At 32.9% G+C, this 16492-nt stretch overlaps 1 protein-coding gene, 1 long non-coding RNA gene and 1 pseudogene across 3 annotated transcripts; 2 read left to right on the top strand and 1 right to left on the bottom strand.

Moving 5' to 3' along the window:
* Positions 1 to 33: 33 nt before the first annotated feature.
* On the bottom strand, positions 34 to 4107 carry LOC111278411 (putative sulfate transporter 3.4). Its single transcript, XM_089764655.1, has 13 exons — positions 3639 to 4107; positions 3140 to 3188; positions 2825 to 3032; positions 2414 to 2585; positions 2265 to 2330; positions 2064 to 2177; positions 1851 to 1967; positions 1539 to 1665; positions 1159 to 1445; positions 844 to 1034; positions 422 to 507; positions 259 to 335; positions 34 to 177 (listed from the first exon to the last, which is right to left on the bottom strand). Exons 1-13 carry the CDS (start codon positions 3981 to 3983, stop codon positions 34 to 36), a joined length of 1983 nt encoding a protein of 660 aa, XP_089620781.1. The 5' UTR covers positions 3984 to 4107.
* A 5300-nt stretch (positions 4108 to 9407) lies between these two features.
* Positions 9408 to 11416, top strand: LOC111278545 (uncharacterized). Its single transcript, XR_002688776.2, has 2 exons — positions 9408 to 10319; positions 11198 to 11416. It is a non-coding gene; the product is annotated as an uncharacterized LOC111278545 (long non-coding RNA).
* A 1625-nt stretch (positions 11417 to 13041) lies between these two features.
* LOC111278410 (coatomer subunit beta'-2-like) lies at positions 13042 to 16203 on the top strand (annotated as a pseudogene). Its single transcript, XR_016344202.1, has 9 exons — positions 13042 to 13089; positions 13770 to 13834; positions 14025 to 14079; positions 14379 to 14415; positions 14525 to 14850; positions 14950 to 15084; positions 15174 to 15325; positions 15508 to 15576; positions 15908 to 16203. The product of XR_016344202.1 is annotated as a coatomer subunit beta'-2-like (transcript).
* The last annotated feature ends 289 nt before the right edge of the window (positions 16204 to 16492 follow it).

Genomic DNA, 16492 nt, shown 5'->3' with positions numbered 1-16492 from the left:
GATTTCTGTCGTCTAGCTGGTTTCGCTATATTGTCATGGCTGAAGCTTCCATGAAGCTGAGATGTCTCCTACTGCTTCCCCCACTGTGAGATAGAATGCGTTCTTTCCAAAGGACTCTAAGATTTTGGACTGATGCAATTTCACCATCACACTTACCACAGGGTTTACCAACACAAGCTACATTGAAAGAAAACCGTATCAGCAAAGGGTTAACCTCAAGGTTCAAAAAGAATGTGCAGTCATGGTGACAATCATTACCTGGAGTGATCTTTTCTCTACCATTTTTCTCAGTTCGCATACCATGTCGATGCCACTTGTATCTATGGCTGTGACAGCTGAGAATATTGCAAGACTGTTAGCCAAATACAGTAGGAAATTCCTTTTCTGGATGGATGATCAAAGAGTTTTTGGAGTAAATTACCAGCCATGTCAATAATTATACATTTCAAAGTGCTTTCCTGGTTTGACTTAATCCAATCTTCCTCCTCTCGAATCCATCTTAATATCCTTTAACAAAGAAATTCTCAGTCTGTCAACCACTGCTCAAGAAGATGGTCTGCTATAATCTGCTATACTAATAAAACCATTCAGCCTAACTTATTTTATGGAAATCTATTGGATTGTTTATTGACCTATCGTTGATAAGATGAAGAGGCGGAGTTAATTTTTTGGTACATAAAAGTTTAGGGTGAGGGAATGCTTCCTTATTCCATGGTCACCGTAAGTCTCCGGAGGATGTCTCCGAAGGATTTATATTGGATTTATACATCGTTTACTAAAAGGGACGGGACTGTTGGGAGAGGGATTTGATCCTAAACTTTACAAGCGAAGTAACGGAATTACCTTTCTTGTAGATAAGTTGAATTTGCAAAGTAGATTGGAGATTCAATGGCCAGTATAAGAAACGAAGGGATCCTTGAAGCTTCTTTGTATCGGTTGAGGCTTTGGTATATCTGTGTTCTTGGAATATTCCCCAAGACCATAGTGTTTGGTCTGGTGACATGCAAGAGAATCTTGAATACAGAAACTCCAACCTGCATTTTCAGGCGAATTCATTAGATACCGACCAATAAAATTGTCAAATTTATTGCTCCTATTAACTGTTCAATACCAGGAGGAGAGGAGATGAGAGCAATCACTACAGAGTTAAATGCTTACTGCAATGGCAAGTCCCAGAGGAACAGAAATGAAAAGGACCCCAAAGAAGGAGCAAACGCAAGCCAAGAAATCGAGTTTGTCAACTTTCCACAATCTGTATGCTGCCTGATAATCAATAAGCCCTATCACTGCTGTTATGATGATGGCTGCTAAGATGACATTAGGGGTGTAGTAAAATAGTGGCATGAGAAACAGCAGAGTCACAAGCACTGCTGTGGCTAGTACAATGTTAGAAACTGCTGTTTGTGCTCCAGCATTGTAACTTACTGCTGATCTAGAAAATGATCCTGAAAGACATGTAGAAGAGAATAGTTTTTAGATGCAAAGTACCACTTTATTTTTATGAAGTTCTACGATGTCAAATGTGAAAGAGTCATCACCTGTTGTAACAAAACATGAAGTGCAAGAACCAGCCATGTTCATGAGACCGATAGCCATCATTTCTTTGTTTCCATCAACTTGGTAGTTCTTTAGAGAAGCAAATGTCCTTCCAACTGCAATTCCTTCCTACAAACCATTAAAAAAACTTGAACACTAGAAAGACTAAACTTAAAATCATACAGAAATTCGATATTGAGAATGAGGATGCACTTTCATATAAATCTACACACAATTTTTCTGATTTATTTATAGAAAGGATTTTAGCTTTCGAATAAGATATCGATGACAGTGCTGGTTCAGGAAAAGCTTACAGTGAGGGACAGGATCCCAGTGACAATGCCAGTCTTGATAGCTAATTCCAGATATTGGCCGTTAAAGTATAGCATGTTCGATGAAGGTGGATTCAAGCCTTTTTGCAAGTGGCCAATCTGTGAAAGTTAAAAGGAAAGACACAATTTAGATTTGATAGAATTTCGCTAAACATCTTCGATTACATAAAAGTAGAATATAGTATCACTTCTTACAATTGAGATTCCACCAGCTTTTGATTTAATGCAGAAGACAAAAAGCGTTGAGAGAATCACTGATGTTAATGGGGCGGCTGCTGAGACCCAGAAAAGCTTTGGTTTCCTCATGCTCTGCATCAAAATTTTCAAAGATCAAAATTTAAAGAACTAAGCTAGAATTTGGACATATCATTTTGTTGGTAAAATACAGGTACTTACGATATGCCTTGCTGTCAACGGAAACAAAAGGAAGCTGAATCCCATTACAATAGTTTGCCAGGACCACTGCAGATGAATTCAGCTGATATTACCATTGGAATATTTTGTTGAAAAGTGCACATTGCTTTCACTCGGATGAAGCAACTTACCTCTTTTCTGTGGTCAAATACAGAGGTCATAACAGGAATGAATTGCATCTTGCCTGTGAAATGAACAATTCCAAGCAACCCCTTCAGCTGCTGTAATGACACAATGACTGCCGCTCCAGCCATGTAACCAACAAGAGTTGCCTTGGACAGAAAGTCGATCACGAAGCCTAACCTGTAAAATCGTAAACCAGAATCAATTAAAATACTAATAGATAATGAAGTGGCTTTTGTCTATAGGCCAATATGTTCAGGAATTCTTCTGATATTCTGAAAATAGTGACAAAAGTTGTTTTCAGTAATCTAAAGGTTATTCCTATCAATTAATTCTCGAGGAAAATGAAAACCACATAAACTCTTCCACTTAACAATCAACTTTAAACACTTTGACTTTAGAACATTGAAAAATGATACCTCAACAGACCCAAAGATGCCTGAAATAAACCAGCAAAGAAGGTAGCAGTGAAGGCTAATTTAAGGTAGAGAATTGGCTCTTCAACAGGGGAAACACTTTCACTCAGCATTGTGCCCATGACTAAGGATGCAATGGACACTGGACCAACAGCAAGATGTCTAGAACTCCCCAGGACAGAATACATGAACGGGGGAACAAAGCTTGAATCTACATGAATTGATGGAAATTCATATTATTAAAAAAGTTCATTTATTTGCTTTTATCCATTATTGCATTCAATTAAGAGACAGATTAGTTTTGGTTCTGATACTAACATAATCCAACAATAGGTGGCAAATTTGCAAGCTTTGCATAACTGATTCCCTGCAGTCCAACAAAACAAAAATAGATTACCACAAAAGAAAAAGCAGTTTTTTCATTCTAAAAAAAATGAACATTAATTTGATCCAAAACATGATTTATGTCATTCAATGATCCAAAAATCATTACCATTAAATTCACGTGGACCGACTATTGAGAACAAAAATCATCTTTAGATAAGTTTAGAACCAACATAATTTTTTTATTTAGAGTATGACAAATAAAAACAAATTCATTTTGTTAGTAAAAACTGTAAAAACAAAAATCCAGTTTACATAAACCACACTTGTTCACTGATAAACCTTTTATAAGTTAGCCACTCTAATGATCCGAAAGAAAATGGAATAGATTCAGAAACTTGTCCACCGGTTTTCATTAGTAGACAACCCAATGAACAACCATGAGAAAAAGAAAAAAAGAGAGATGGTATTGTGGTTATGTGTTCATGATTACCTGTGGGATTGCAAGGCTGGCAATGGTAAGACCAGAGATGAGATCAGACTTAAAAAGACTGAGATTATATTCAGGAGCCCACTGGAATATTGGGAACAAAAACTGTAGTCCCAAAACCAGTTTCTTACACCATGTTTGCTTCTTGAATCTGAAGAGTGGATCATCAGGGAAAAATATGTCAGAAAGCCCGTGTTTTAGCTTCTGGAAAGTGGTTTTCTTTGGTGGCAGGCAAACTTTGTGTATCTCCATTGGCTCTGCTGCTGGCATTGGTATCTCTGTTGAAACCTTCAGACTTCTACTACTATGGCTAGAGAAATCTTCAACCCTGTTAGAGTTTACACCCATTTTTTCCCCTTTTGTTATAGCAAAGACTAGAAGAAAAATCCAACTTTTTTTATTTGGTGAAGAACAAAGTTGGCTTTGAATTTATAGAGGACAGAAGATGGAAGGGTATCTGTCAGATGGTAGTTATTGGGCAGTTGTCGGTATGTGTTTGAATGGGGCAATTTGTCTTTTTAACCATTTTCAGGTTAAAAAAAATTAAGGACTATTAGCACCCCAAAAACTCTCAATACACCTCACAAAATTAGTCAAATAAAAAATTATTTAAATACTTGTTAGTTAATTATTTTTTTTGTCATTTACATATTTTTTTTAGTAAGTTATTGAAAATGAATTTTTGAAAACTTTTTCGATGTATAAAAATTGTATTGTCGAAAACTTCTTAACCATACTAAAAATTTATTTTCAAAAAGTATTATAATTATTCGAAAATGCATTTATGAAAAGCATTGTAATTATTTGAAAATACATTTTTAAAAGTAATTTTTTTACTTCAATTTTTTTGTTGTGATTTTCAAACGAGTTTATATTGATTTCTCCGGCGTATGTGATATTTAATTCTGACAATAAAAATTTCTAATATTTCGATCAAGTACTATCCGTTTAATAACATTCGAAACATTTATTAATTCTAACAAGCATACATTTGAAAAGAATCGTCAATTGTGAAAAGCGCTCATGCAAATGGCCACTACACAATGTGCAATGAGACAGTCATGCTCCATATCAGTAAGTTATCAGTATGAATTTCTGAAAACTTCTTCAATGTACCAAAAATGCATTTTCAAAAATTTCTTAGCTATACCAAAAATTTATTTTCAAAAAGTATTACAATTATCCGAAAATGTATTTTCGAAAGTAATTTTTTATTTCAATTTCTTTATTGCAATTTTCAAACAGATCTGTAATGATTTCTTTAATGTATACAACGTTTAATTTCAATAGTAAAAATTTATAATCTTTTTATCAGGCACTATCCGTTTAATAACGATTCGAAATATTTATTAATTCTAACACGCATATATTTGAAGGAATTATCAATTATGAAGAGCACTCATGTAAAAGACTATTACACCATGTGCAATGAGGCTGTCATGCTCCATCGCACATAATGCAGTAGCCAATTTGTACAAGCACATTTTCACACATAATGATTCTTTTCGGATGCATGTCTATCAAAATTGCAAAATTGACGGATTTGTCAATCTGCTAATGATATAATGAGGTTAATTTTTGTATACTAAAAAGTTATTTGTTTTTATTGGTAGCCGAAAGTTATTGTATACAAAAAATCCATTTTTGAAAGTTTTTAAGAACTCCATAAATGAATGTCCAGAAACTATTGAAAATTTTAAGAAATACACTTTCAAAAATTCTCAAAGGATTTAGGAATTGGATTTTTGGAAAAAAATTCTGAAAATGAATTTTTAGTACATTGAAGAAGTTTTCAAACATCAATTTTTGGAAACCTTTAACGTATTTTGAAAATTCATTTTCAGAAGGCTAGAATTACCACTCCAAATCACATCTTTAAACTTAAAATCTTAAATCTTTGAAAACTAAATACAAAATCAAAAATAAAAAATAAAAAGAAAACAAACGATTTATATATGATTTTAAGCTATCTAATATCAAGATCAAAATTGAGACTTGATTTGAGGCTAAATTCGTAAAAGGTTTAAGGTTTCGACGAAAAAGAAGAGAAGGGGGTTGAGATGTTTGGTTTTAAAGGAAATTAGTATTTTAGTTTGAAGTGTGAAGAGAAGAAGGGATGGTTGTTAATAATAGTGGGGTGTGAAGTGAGAAAATAGAGGTATAAATAGTCCTTCTCAAAAAAATTAAGAATTAATATCTTGCTAAAAATAAATAGTGAGATAATTTGGTATTAGTGAATAATAGCATTTTTATTATATATATTTTTGAAATTTTTAATATACACTTATACTTACTTTATTAAAAAGGAATCTGCAATTTTTAAATATTAATTTTAATATCATGCAAAGTAATCCAAAAGTTCGTCGTCAATTGTATCTTTTCTTTGCTTTTGTTTTGTTTTGTTTTTTTTTTTTTTTTTGCACTTATAATACTTTAAAATGATTGTGGACAATATAGAAAAGAGTTGATTTGTTTTTTTTTCTTTGCTTCAGTTTTTTTAATAATTTGTTTTGGGGTTTATTTATTTTGAATTGTTTGAATGGCTTTTAGGGGTTTTTTTAAACTATTTTGTATTTTGCAGCAATGAGAGACCAGAACTTGGATGAGCCTTGGGCCACTGCTTTGATGGAAGATGTTTTTGCCAAAATATTTAGGCATGTGATAAGAAAATGTCAAAGATTTACATATTATATTAGTAGTAAATATGAATTATTTTTCTGAATTGGCTTGTCTAAATAGAAACAAAAAAAAAAAAAAAAAAAAAGAGGCCATTGAAATAGAACATAGATTATTATCATGATCTTAATACAATTGGATAAGTATAATAAATATATCATTTTCCTTAATAAAATTGCTTTTAAAAGATATATCTATAAGAGGTAGCGTCTAACAAATTGCAAATACAAATTATAACATTTATAATTTTTTTTTATAAAAAATACATTTTAAAGTTTGCCCTCTTAAAAACATTGCTTTTTGGGGGGGTTATATTATCAAGATTTTATTGCAAAAGCTAGAAATTCTAGCAGTATATTTAACTTGTTGCTTGCCTTGTAGCATGTTGTTCCCTTTTGATATCCTAAACCATCTTCAAGTTAATTTCTTTTTGGGGGAAAAAAAAAAAAAGCAAAGAAAAGAGAAGTCATTTGTTCTCTTGATTTATGGTTTTCTCTTTGTTGAATATGATAGGAAATTAACTGTTACACTCATTAAATTTCACGTCCATTTGAAACGAGAGGAAGGTTTTAGGTAAAATTTTCATTTTTGATTGGCTTATTTGGCAAGTGATTTTGTATGAGTTGGAGATTATTCAATTAAATAGTATTTTTAGAATATTATGACAAATTTAAATGTTGTTGAAATTTTTGAATCTAAGTATAGAGTAACTGTTAAGTTTAATGATATTAAAGTCGATTCCAAAATTGAGGGTTTCAAATTCAACCTAAAAAACTAAAAATAATACTAAATATAACTATATCATATATATATATATATATATATATTTGTGGTAAAGTTCTATTTATTAGGAAAGAGAGGACTATTTTATAAATATAATATGCAATTTACCTATTTAACTAAGTTTATAATTATAATAATGTCTAATATTAAATTGTTTTTTCCTTTCTAAATTGTTAATTTTAAACACATTATTAGAGATATTATTTGATATATTGTGAGTTTTTTTAACTCTATAAATAAAATATTCCTTGTGAATTTTTTTAGGAATCTTATGCTTCGGTATTCAAAAACTTACATTATGCTTCGGTATTCATATCTACTTTTTGTGTATAGTGTTTGAAGAAGACAATTAATTGGATATCCCTTTTATTCCATTTTATACAAGCAACTTTCGAGCATGAAGGCAGGCTTGACCCTTGACGTGGCTTGAGAGACATAAATATGATTGATTATGGCTTTTGTTATTGCATTTTTTTTCATTTTTGCGTGATTTTTTTATGTTCGAGTTTATATTTTTATTTTACTCTGCTCAAAATGTAAAGAGTAATATATATATACTAACATAGTAGCAAAAGTCTCCAAGAACCTAACTCTAAACAAAACCACAATTGGATATAGTGAAGTCCTGATTAGTGTATAGTGCTTTGCTAGAAGGAAACATCACAGAAAAGCAAATCAATCGAGCACATTTCAGTAAAAAAAAAAATGGTAACGAAACCCTTAAGCTTGTCTTACTTTTGGCTACAAACCAATTGGTTCCAATTTGACCAAACTCGACGCATTTGAAAATCAAATCAAATCGATTAGACAGACAATATAGACGAACTTGATCAGTGCTGCAAATAATTTTTGGGAGGATAATGTTTTATGAACATGACACTAAAGTAAAGCTGAGCCTCACATTGTGGAATGCAGAAGCTGAACTAAACAATCGCATAGAACTGAAGAAGTTGATGACCATAATTGAACCAATTTGGGTTCCACGTATTGCTTTATGGTAGTGAGGAAACAACGCAGAAAGCAACAGTATCTGTTCCTAATGATGTCAAAGAGGAGAGGAAGAATTTTGGCTGGTGAAACCAACATGTAAGGCTGAAGGATAAAACACATTTACGTAGCTGGTTGCCCAAGCAAATGTAGTCCTTTCTGTACTGCACAGAACTGACATGGTTCAAAGACTTGTGAGTTTGGATTATCCCTTTAATCAGCATAAGATAAGTGCTTAGATTTTGGAAATGAAAAGATAGTTCCAACTTCCAATATGTTGTGAACGGCAATCAATGGATTGACAATAGCCAAAACAGTGCTGCAATAATGCTTTGTGCTTTCTTTGTTGGATTGAACTCACTCAATTAGAGCACCTTTCATCTATGAAAGAAAAAATATATATTTATAGCACCTGTTTTTTGACCAAAAGTCAGTTTAGATGTAGGCCTACCATCAGCAGAGATACAATACTGTTGCTTGCATGTCCTCTTGTTATAATATTAATAAATCTGGAAAAAAGAAACTTGGCATTTTATTTAAAATTTGAGAACTTAGCACAAATTGATAATTAGATTTGTACAAAAGCATGCCTGTCGAAATTCACGTTTGTTGATCATCGGGCCAAGAATCGCTGACAGTCAAAAGTTTATGCCCTATTGAACGATCAGTAATTCGTCTTCCCACAAAATAATATCATGAGCCAGTTGTCTTTCAAGGCAAAAGAAATTTTTTTTTTTTTTTTACTTTGGTTTGATTTATGCAAGATTGGGTAGATTCTTTTTTCTCATATGTTGTTATCTGTATAATAAAAAATACAGAGGACAAAGACAGCTTCACCTTATGCGGCGAGAAGTAGAACGCTTTTGATTGCTGCCTATGAATGGGATTGTAAAGGCTGAGCAATTTCTTAAGCAATATATGTGTTCCCACAATTGATGAACCAGAATTAAGCGCAATATCTTTAACCAGAACTTTTTTTTTCTTTCTATCACTTTAGATAAAAGCCACCAACAACAATATTCTTTAGCAGTGTTGGCACGGTTTGATAGGGCACGACTGGTGTTCCGTTATTGGGAATCTGACTGGTTTTTATTGCAATTCTAGACCAGTTTCTAGGGTCATTATTTCAACAGCTAAAATGCTAGGAATTCTTTTTTTTTTTTTTTTAACTTTTAAATGAGCAGTAGTAGCGGTATGCTTGCCCTTGCAGATAACATGTCCGTTTGGATAGACTGAAGTGAGGAAAAAAGCCTCAAGTTCAATTCCTATTTGCCCAGTTTTGTTCAATCTTTTAGAGCATAATGTCTGTTGTTCAATGGAACTATACCAGAGCAGCAGCAGTGGCGGATCCAAGTGAAAAGGTAGGGTATCCATGGAAAACAAGAAAATTAAAAAAAATAAAATTCAATGGACACCCCACAGTTTTTCCCTGAACATCTTTTCCATCTGTTAAAATTTTTTTGGTAATACTTCATATATATTATAAGTTGACATCTAAAAAAAAATCCTGAATCCGCCGTTTGTCCAGCAGTAAATAGAAGCATACAAGATTTTCCCACAGGATTAACCAAGTAGGCAAGTGGTATCTGCCCAGTTTCAAATTCCTGAAGCTTGACTGGCAATCGATTTACGAGCAGCCTAATGGTTGATAATTACCCAGAATACATTAAAAATAATAATAATAATACTCAGTGGCTCCCCATAAATATTGCACCTTTGCATGATAGAAGAAAGCCTTAAATCCCATCTGGGCATGAAAAAAAGGCCTCATCGAGCTATTCGAAGTCCTATTGAATATCAAATGCTTTTAGACCAATCCGTTCTGAAGCAAACATACGTGGCTGAACAAACATCTCTGGTGGGATAGACAAGTGTTTGCAATTTACTTGTTTTAATCATAAACGCATCCCTAGATTGCAAGGAATAAAAAATGTGACAGGTAAGTACGCAATTGCTACCCCCACACGCTTGCTGCAGCCTGCAGGATGCCGTTTATGGGGAAATTGAATGGGAATTTCAAAGACTTTATTGTAGCTATTTGCCTGAAAAACATGCTTTCACTGTTTTGGAACAATGAGACCAAATCTGTCAGCATTTCAGTCCCTTCAAGGCTAGCAATGCCTGATCCAATTTTTTTTTTTTTGTCTATAGAAAGCAAAAAGTTTCAAAGACCTTCGGCAGGACATATTTGCGTAGAGGATATTGATGAGGAACTGTGAGGGGACAAGTTTATTCTTGGTATATTCCATTCTATCAGATCACTTTTACAATGTAGTTTCTGATCTACGATCATACGCTAATTGACTTACTTTCTTGCAAGTCAACAGCGGTGATCTATAGAGATATTTAAATATGAATCTTGCCGTTTTATTGCCATTAACATGCCTTAGTGGTGAGGGCACTAAAACCTTGATCTTGGTTTAAGGTTTAAACCACAGGTGTTATAGGTCTAGACTCTTTGACACAAGTCAGAATTCAAGGGTGAACCTTCCTGGTGCAGGGGCTATTTACAAAACTAATTCTAAACCAGTTGGAGTTGGCCTTGTTAATCCCATTTGTTCATCCTGTTCTGTTTAGGGCTGCATCTTGTTTGGCATATAACTCAGATTAATCAAAGGTTGCATGATCAGCATTGATTGCCACATCAGTATTTATTCTGATGGCGCTAGGGGTTAGGGAAACTTAATAGATGGAAATGAAGTTTAGGTATCAATTTAAAAACTTTTTAAGTACCACATTAGAAAATGGCAATAGTTCAGGGGCTATTTAGGCTATTAACCCTTCTTGAAATTGAAAATATCTTCTTGCTAGATGTTAATTTCTTAAGAAAGCACTCAAAAAGTCTATGTTTAGCATCTGAACGTATTCATTTTGACAGGAGGTGTAGGATAAAACATGATGCTACTTACCTAACTGCTATGAAGATTGTTAATGAGGCATCGATCGATCATAAGAGGCATAAAGCGGCATTGTCTTCCATTTTAGGATTGTTTATTCATCCACCATCTTCATTATGTTTTGGATTATGACTGCTCTGATCACAAACTGATCATATTCATTTCCACTCTTTGCCTTTTTTCAAAAAGATTAATTCTTATTAATGATGATGGTTCCAGGAATATACTTCCACATTGTTGAAATGACCTGCTTCTTAATCTATAGCAAAAGGGAGCATTCTCAAGCTGCCCAGCTAAGGGGTTTGCAAAAATATTTAACCACATTTGGTAGGGAATGAGAGAAGTGGAAATGTGCAAATATGCAAAATCGTTTGGTCCAACAAATAACTAGATTTTCTTTTTGTTTGGAGTACACACCCAAAAAAAAAAAAAAAAGAACTAGAGATTTATTTTGATGAAATTGATAAATGTCAATGTTTGTTTTGGACCAATCTCAAGTTTGGTTCCGTACAGTATTAATGTACAGATCATAAGTTCTCTTTCATAAGTACCGTTAATTTCTTTGCTTTATGCTTATATAGATTCATTTCAGCATCTGTCTACTTTGCTGTTCTTCCATTCTTCCTTGGAAGGGGAAAAAGTCTGTGGGAAATGAAGTAGATAATAAGAATGTTTTTCTTTCTCTTGCATTTGTTAATCTTTGCCAATTGCAAGGTTGGTCCTAAATATAGATATTTGTTTTATTTGAGGGGAACAAAATTCAAATTCAATTCTTTAAACATGTTTTATATGCATTTATCATTAAATCAAATATTCAATATATTTTTAATCTCACTATTTCCTTACCTATTTAATTTATCATATTACACATTGAAGTCCTTTTAAACTTATAATCTTCAAGAATCGGATCAGCATGCTTATTATATAATGAATATGCATGTCATATGAAATAATAGTGAGTTGCAGGATACCTGTCTTTTCTCTTTCTTATCTTTGGATCATCAATGTATAATTCTTACTGTACACCTATTATTTGAGCTAGGTCGAGTGGAGGAAGGAATACTTTATGGCCTTCTAATAAAATAATAAAATCCAATAAAAAATGCATAGAAAGGCCTGGTATTATCTATGATGGGCTTGGTTCTTGTAGGCTCAATATGGATTACATAAAACTGAAACCTAGTTTTGGTATTAATCATCCAGTCCATCATGATGGCTAGCTCAGATCCACAAACACAAAGCAAGAGCCCAAAGTAAGAATTATACAAGACTTCCTTTATTTCTCGTTGTTGAGTGTAAATGAAAAAAAAAAAAAAAAAATTAATAGTCTTTAAGGTAAATTTGATATTTTTAAATATAATATGATAATATAATATAAAAATGATATAATTTAAAACTAATAAAAATCATACATAAATTTAATAAAAAAATAAAAATATATATTTTATATTTAATAAAATGATACAAACTATAATATTATAATTTTTATATTTTATATATATATATTTAATAAAATATAAAATAAATATGCAAATTATCAAATTTTCTTTAAAGCCTGAAGTATTAAATAAACTGTCGCAGGCTTTATGAAACGTATTATAGCAGCTCACCAATATATATATATATATATATATATATATATATATATATTTTTTTTTTTTTTCTTTTTGTAAAAAAGAATTAGTATCTTTATAAGTAGAGGAGGGATGACGAGATAGAATCCACGTCTATATAATTTTTAATCGACCTCTTAATCACTAAGTTAAGAGGGAAAAGTCGAAAAATGAGTAGATGCAATGAAAGTCAAACTCTTCCCATCTTTTTCCAAAGGAAAATGAACAGAAAAATCACAATTAACTCCAAAGAGAAGGGAGAAAGTGAAACTGTTAAAGGCACGTAACCTTTCTTTATATTTTTCTTTTTCATTTTCTCGAATGAGCTTCCTCCGAAACAACTCCACCGTTTCTTTTAATCACATGGTCAAAACAATGAAGCAACCCCAAACTTAATATTGACCGTCGATTCCAACGCCCCCTAATGATCAACGGACCAGAGCACATCGAATGGCAGCATATAGGGACAACAGAAGAGTCTTTGGCAACGGAAGATTTGTAAGCCGAAGACATGATCGTTTTCCTTAACGGCAAAGCTTCCCATACTATATAAAGTGTTCCTGCCTCATCCATTTTACTCAACTCGATTCAGTTACAATAAATTTCAGTTCTGAAACATTTCCCTTTTGCTCTATCCAAAAGAAAAAAAAAAAAAAAAAGCGTTTTTTTCCTGCAAAACCAACTTCTTTGAAAATGGTGAGACATTCCTTGTCGTTTAGTTTTGTTATGTAAAGTTGGAAATTTCAGGCTTTATGCTTCTTCTTCTCCTATTAGCTTTATCTCTTGGCTTAGTTTTTACTATTAAGTTTGTTTTATCCTACACGAAGGAAAAATAATAAGTAAAAACAAGTATGTTAATTCAATTTAAAAATTCAATCATCTTATCATATGCACGAACATTTATGTCCGAAAAGATAGGCTGATATCACGACGAAGTGACGAAATTTTATACTATTTTTGGTTTATGACATTCTATGTATGTTTGAAATTAAATTTATCTGAAACATGTGTCTTAACTTTTTCCGATAATCTTGTGTTTTTCCCCTTATTCGCATGACTATTTTGTGATGAAGCAGGCTTAGTCACTTCAATTTGAGGTATATATAATCTTCTTCTTCTTTTCTTTCTTTGTATGATCAACCTGTTTTACTAAGTTTGATGGAAAATAATCTTTGGAGCAAAAAGAATTTGATCAAACTTCAGAGAGAGTGAAGTGTGTGGATCTACATCCAACGAAACCATGGTAATTTAAACGTTTCTTTCAATCATTTGGTCTTATTGTATTTTCCCTTTCTCATCCTTCCAAGTTCCAAAATCCACTTCTTACTCTGTAGTCTGTATAATTTAAACATGTACCCATCACCAAAATCCATGAGGGACCATTGAGATTTTCAGGGTGCTAAAGCATTTTACATGACAAATTTCCCATGCAGGATTTTAGCCGCTTTATACTCAGGAAATGTCTGTATTTGGAACTACCAGTTACAGGTAAGGCATTGTAGTGTTATTCCTGACGGGAAAACTATAGATAACTAAAATGCCTTAAAAGAAAAAGATAAAAATGATGAACCTAAAGCTTAGATCAGTTGGTTCATATAGTCACCTTTATAGGTGGCATCTAGTAGGTTTGGAGTTCAAATTCTACCATCTGCAATCCCTTTCCATATCCCCAAGCTGCGGCCTCCTTTGTGAAAAAAAAAAAAGAAAAAAAATGATGAAAAAGAACCACAACCTTATTAAGTTTCTGCTAGTACTATTACTAACTCAAATTTCCAATGCTACATCAGAAAGTAGAGAAGTCCTTCAAGGTCACTGAATCACCAGGTATAGAGATATAATTTCTGTTCTCCAATAAATATCCACATTTCTAGCGATTCTCTCTTGTTAGCTAGGAGAGTCTGTAACAGGCATGTATGTATATATTTGGTTGCAGTAAGGTCAGCAAAGTTCATAGTGCGCAAAAACTGGATTGTTATTGGGGCTGATGATGGATTGATTCGTGTATACAACTACGATGCAATAGAAATGATCAAAGAAATTGAGGCACATACAGATTTCATTAGGAGTCTGGCTGTTCATTCAACCTCTCCATATACGTTGTCAGCCTCGGATGACAAGCTTATAAAGCGGTGGGACTGGGAGAAGGATTGGATTTGCAGTAGGGTCTTTGAGGGCCATGAACATTATGTGATGCAAGTTGCATTCAATCCAAAAGATCCCAACACTTTTGCAAGTGCATCACTTGATGGCACCGTTAAGGTACCTGCAACCAGATTTCAACCAGTTGTTACAATGTTCAATTTTGTTTTTTTTTTTAATGCGCTGTTTACGCAATCTGGCAATGTCTCCAATTTTCAGATTTGGAATATGGATTCTGGTTCTCCGAATTTCACATTGGATGCACATTCGAAAGGGATTAATTGCATTGAATAATACTTCATGGCTGGTGATAAACCATTTTTAATCAGTGGTTCTGATGATTTCTCTGCTAAGGTTTGCAACCAAGAACTCTTTCTCAATTGTGATTTCTGCATCTAGTCTAAAATTTCGAACACACGCCCTGATTGGTCATGTTTAAACAGGTTTGGGACTATGAAACCAAAAGTTGTGTCCAAACGCTAGAAGGCCATACACACAATGTGACTGCAATATGTGTCCATCCAGAACTTCCCATTATAATCACTTGTTCCGAGGATCGAACTGCTCGTGTATGGGACATAACAAATTACAGATAGTTTTCATGTGCAGTTAATAACTTTTACATTCTAAGTTTCCCAAAATTAAGGATTTTGCACGAAAACTCATGATTTCTTCACTCCTACAGTCATATTGGTTGCATAATGCTGGATCTTTTATCATATTCTGTTCCGCTAGTTCACAGCTTCTAAAGTTGTTAATCAATCTAATGACTTACAGGCTTGAGAACACATTGGAATATGGTCTTGAAAGAGTATGGACTGTTGCTTACATGAAAGGATCTAACAAGTAAGTTTCCTGTCATTTGCTTCTCTCTCAAATAGTGGTGTTTGTTAATATAAAACGTCACTAAATTTATAGATTAGTGGCGTTTTGTGTAGTGAACATCGTTGTTTAAATATTTAGCAGTGTTTAAGCCATAAACGCCGCTAAGATTATTAAAACAAGGAAGCTGGCTGCGTTTGTTAGTAAAACGCTGCACAAAATTGCTACCAAATGCCCTTTTTCCCGGTAGCGTCAGAAGATCAAATTTCTCGGTAGATACTTGGTTTGCAGATCATATTGAGCATCATAGCCATCTTCATATATTCTCTTTACTTACAATGCTACTATTTTTCAGAGTTGTGTTTGGATGCGATAAAGGGACGATTGTAGTCAAAATTAGTAGCTCTCATGGCTCGGATTCTACCAATGTTTGACGCGAAGTACTGGCTTGTATTGTCTATCTTCAGCTTGAAGATGAAGAATTACAACATCTACTCCTATTAGTGTGTTTAACTAGGAATAAAGGCTTTTTTGGGCTTATCATATTTTAGTCTCTGCTTGTAGTGTAGTTCTATAAATTCCAAGGAAGAAATGTCGTGTTTATGTATTCATATATAATAATGCAATAAGATTGATGATCCAATGTGCAAATGCTGTTCATATACAAAAGAATCTCTTAGTTCTTGCTTTAAAGATTTTCTTCTTTTTAATGATTAAGAGTCTTTTAAGTTGAAACTGATTTATATGGAAAAGTCAATATCCTAATTTATATGTGGAGAAAAATTAAGAATAAAAACCCTGATAAATTTGGACATTGAACAATAACACGATATGAAAACCACAAAAAAGTTTATGAAAACCATATGGGTTCAAGTTTTGGCAAAAAAAACGTGTATGATTTGAAAAAAATTGAAAATTTTGTTTGATTAGACATATTAAC

The sequence above is a fragment of the Durio zibethinus genome, chromosome 8 (genome assembly GCF_047325235.1).
Source record: "Durio zibethinus cultivar Kanyao isolate XHJ-2024 chromosome 8, ASM4732523v1, whole genome shotgun sequence".
Taxonomy (NCBI): Eukaryota; Viridiplantae; Streptophyta; class Magnoliopsida; order Malvales; family Malvaceae; genus Durio; species Durio zibethinus.
The sequence above is the reverse complement of the archived record's forward strand: the minus strand, read 5'-3'. Positions and strand labels throughout refer to the sequence as shown.

Bases quoted from the DNA above. Each gene is read 5' to 3' on its own strand.
- LOC111278411 (XM_089764655.1), bottom strand. From the start codon at position 3,983: ATGGGTGTAAACTCTAACAGGGTTGAAGATTTCTCTAGCCATAGTAGT. The intron at 3,189-3,638 runs GTAATCATGAAC...GTTGGACTGCAG, and splicing joins CCAGCCTTGCAATCCCACAG to GGAATCAGTTATGCAAAGCT. The intron at 1,035-1,158 runs GTAAGCATTTAA...CTGAAAATGCAG, and splicing joins CTCTGGGACTTGCCATTGCA to GTTGGAGTTTCTGTATTCAA.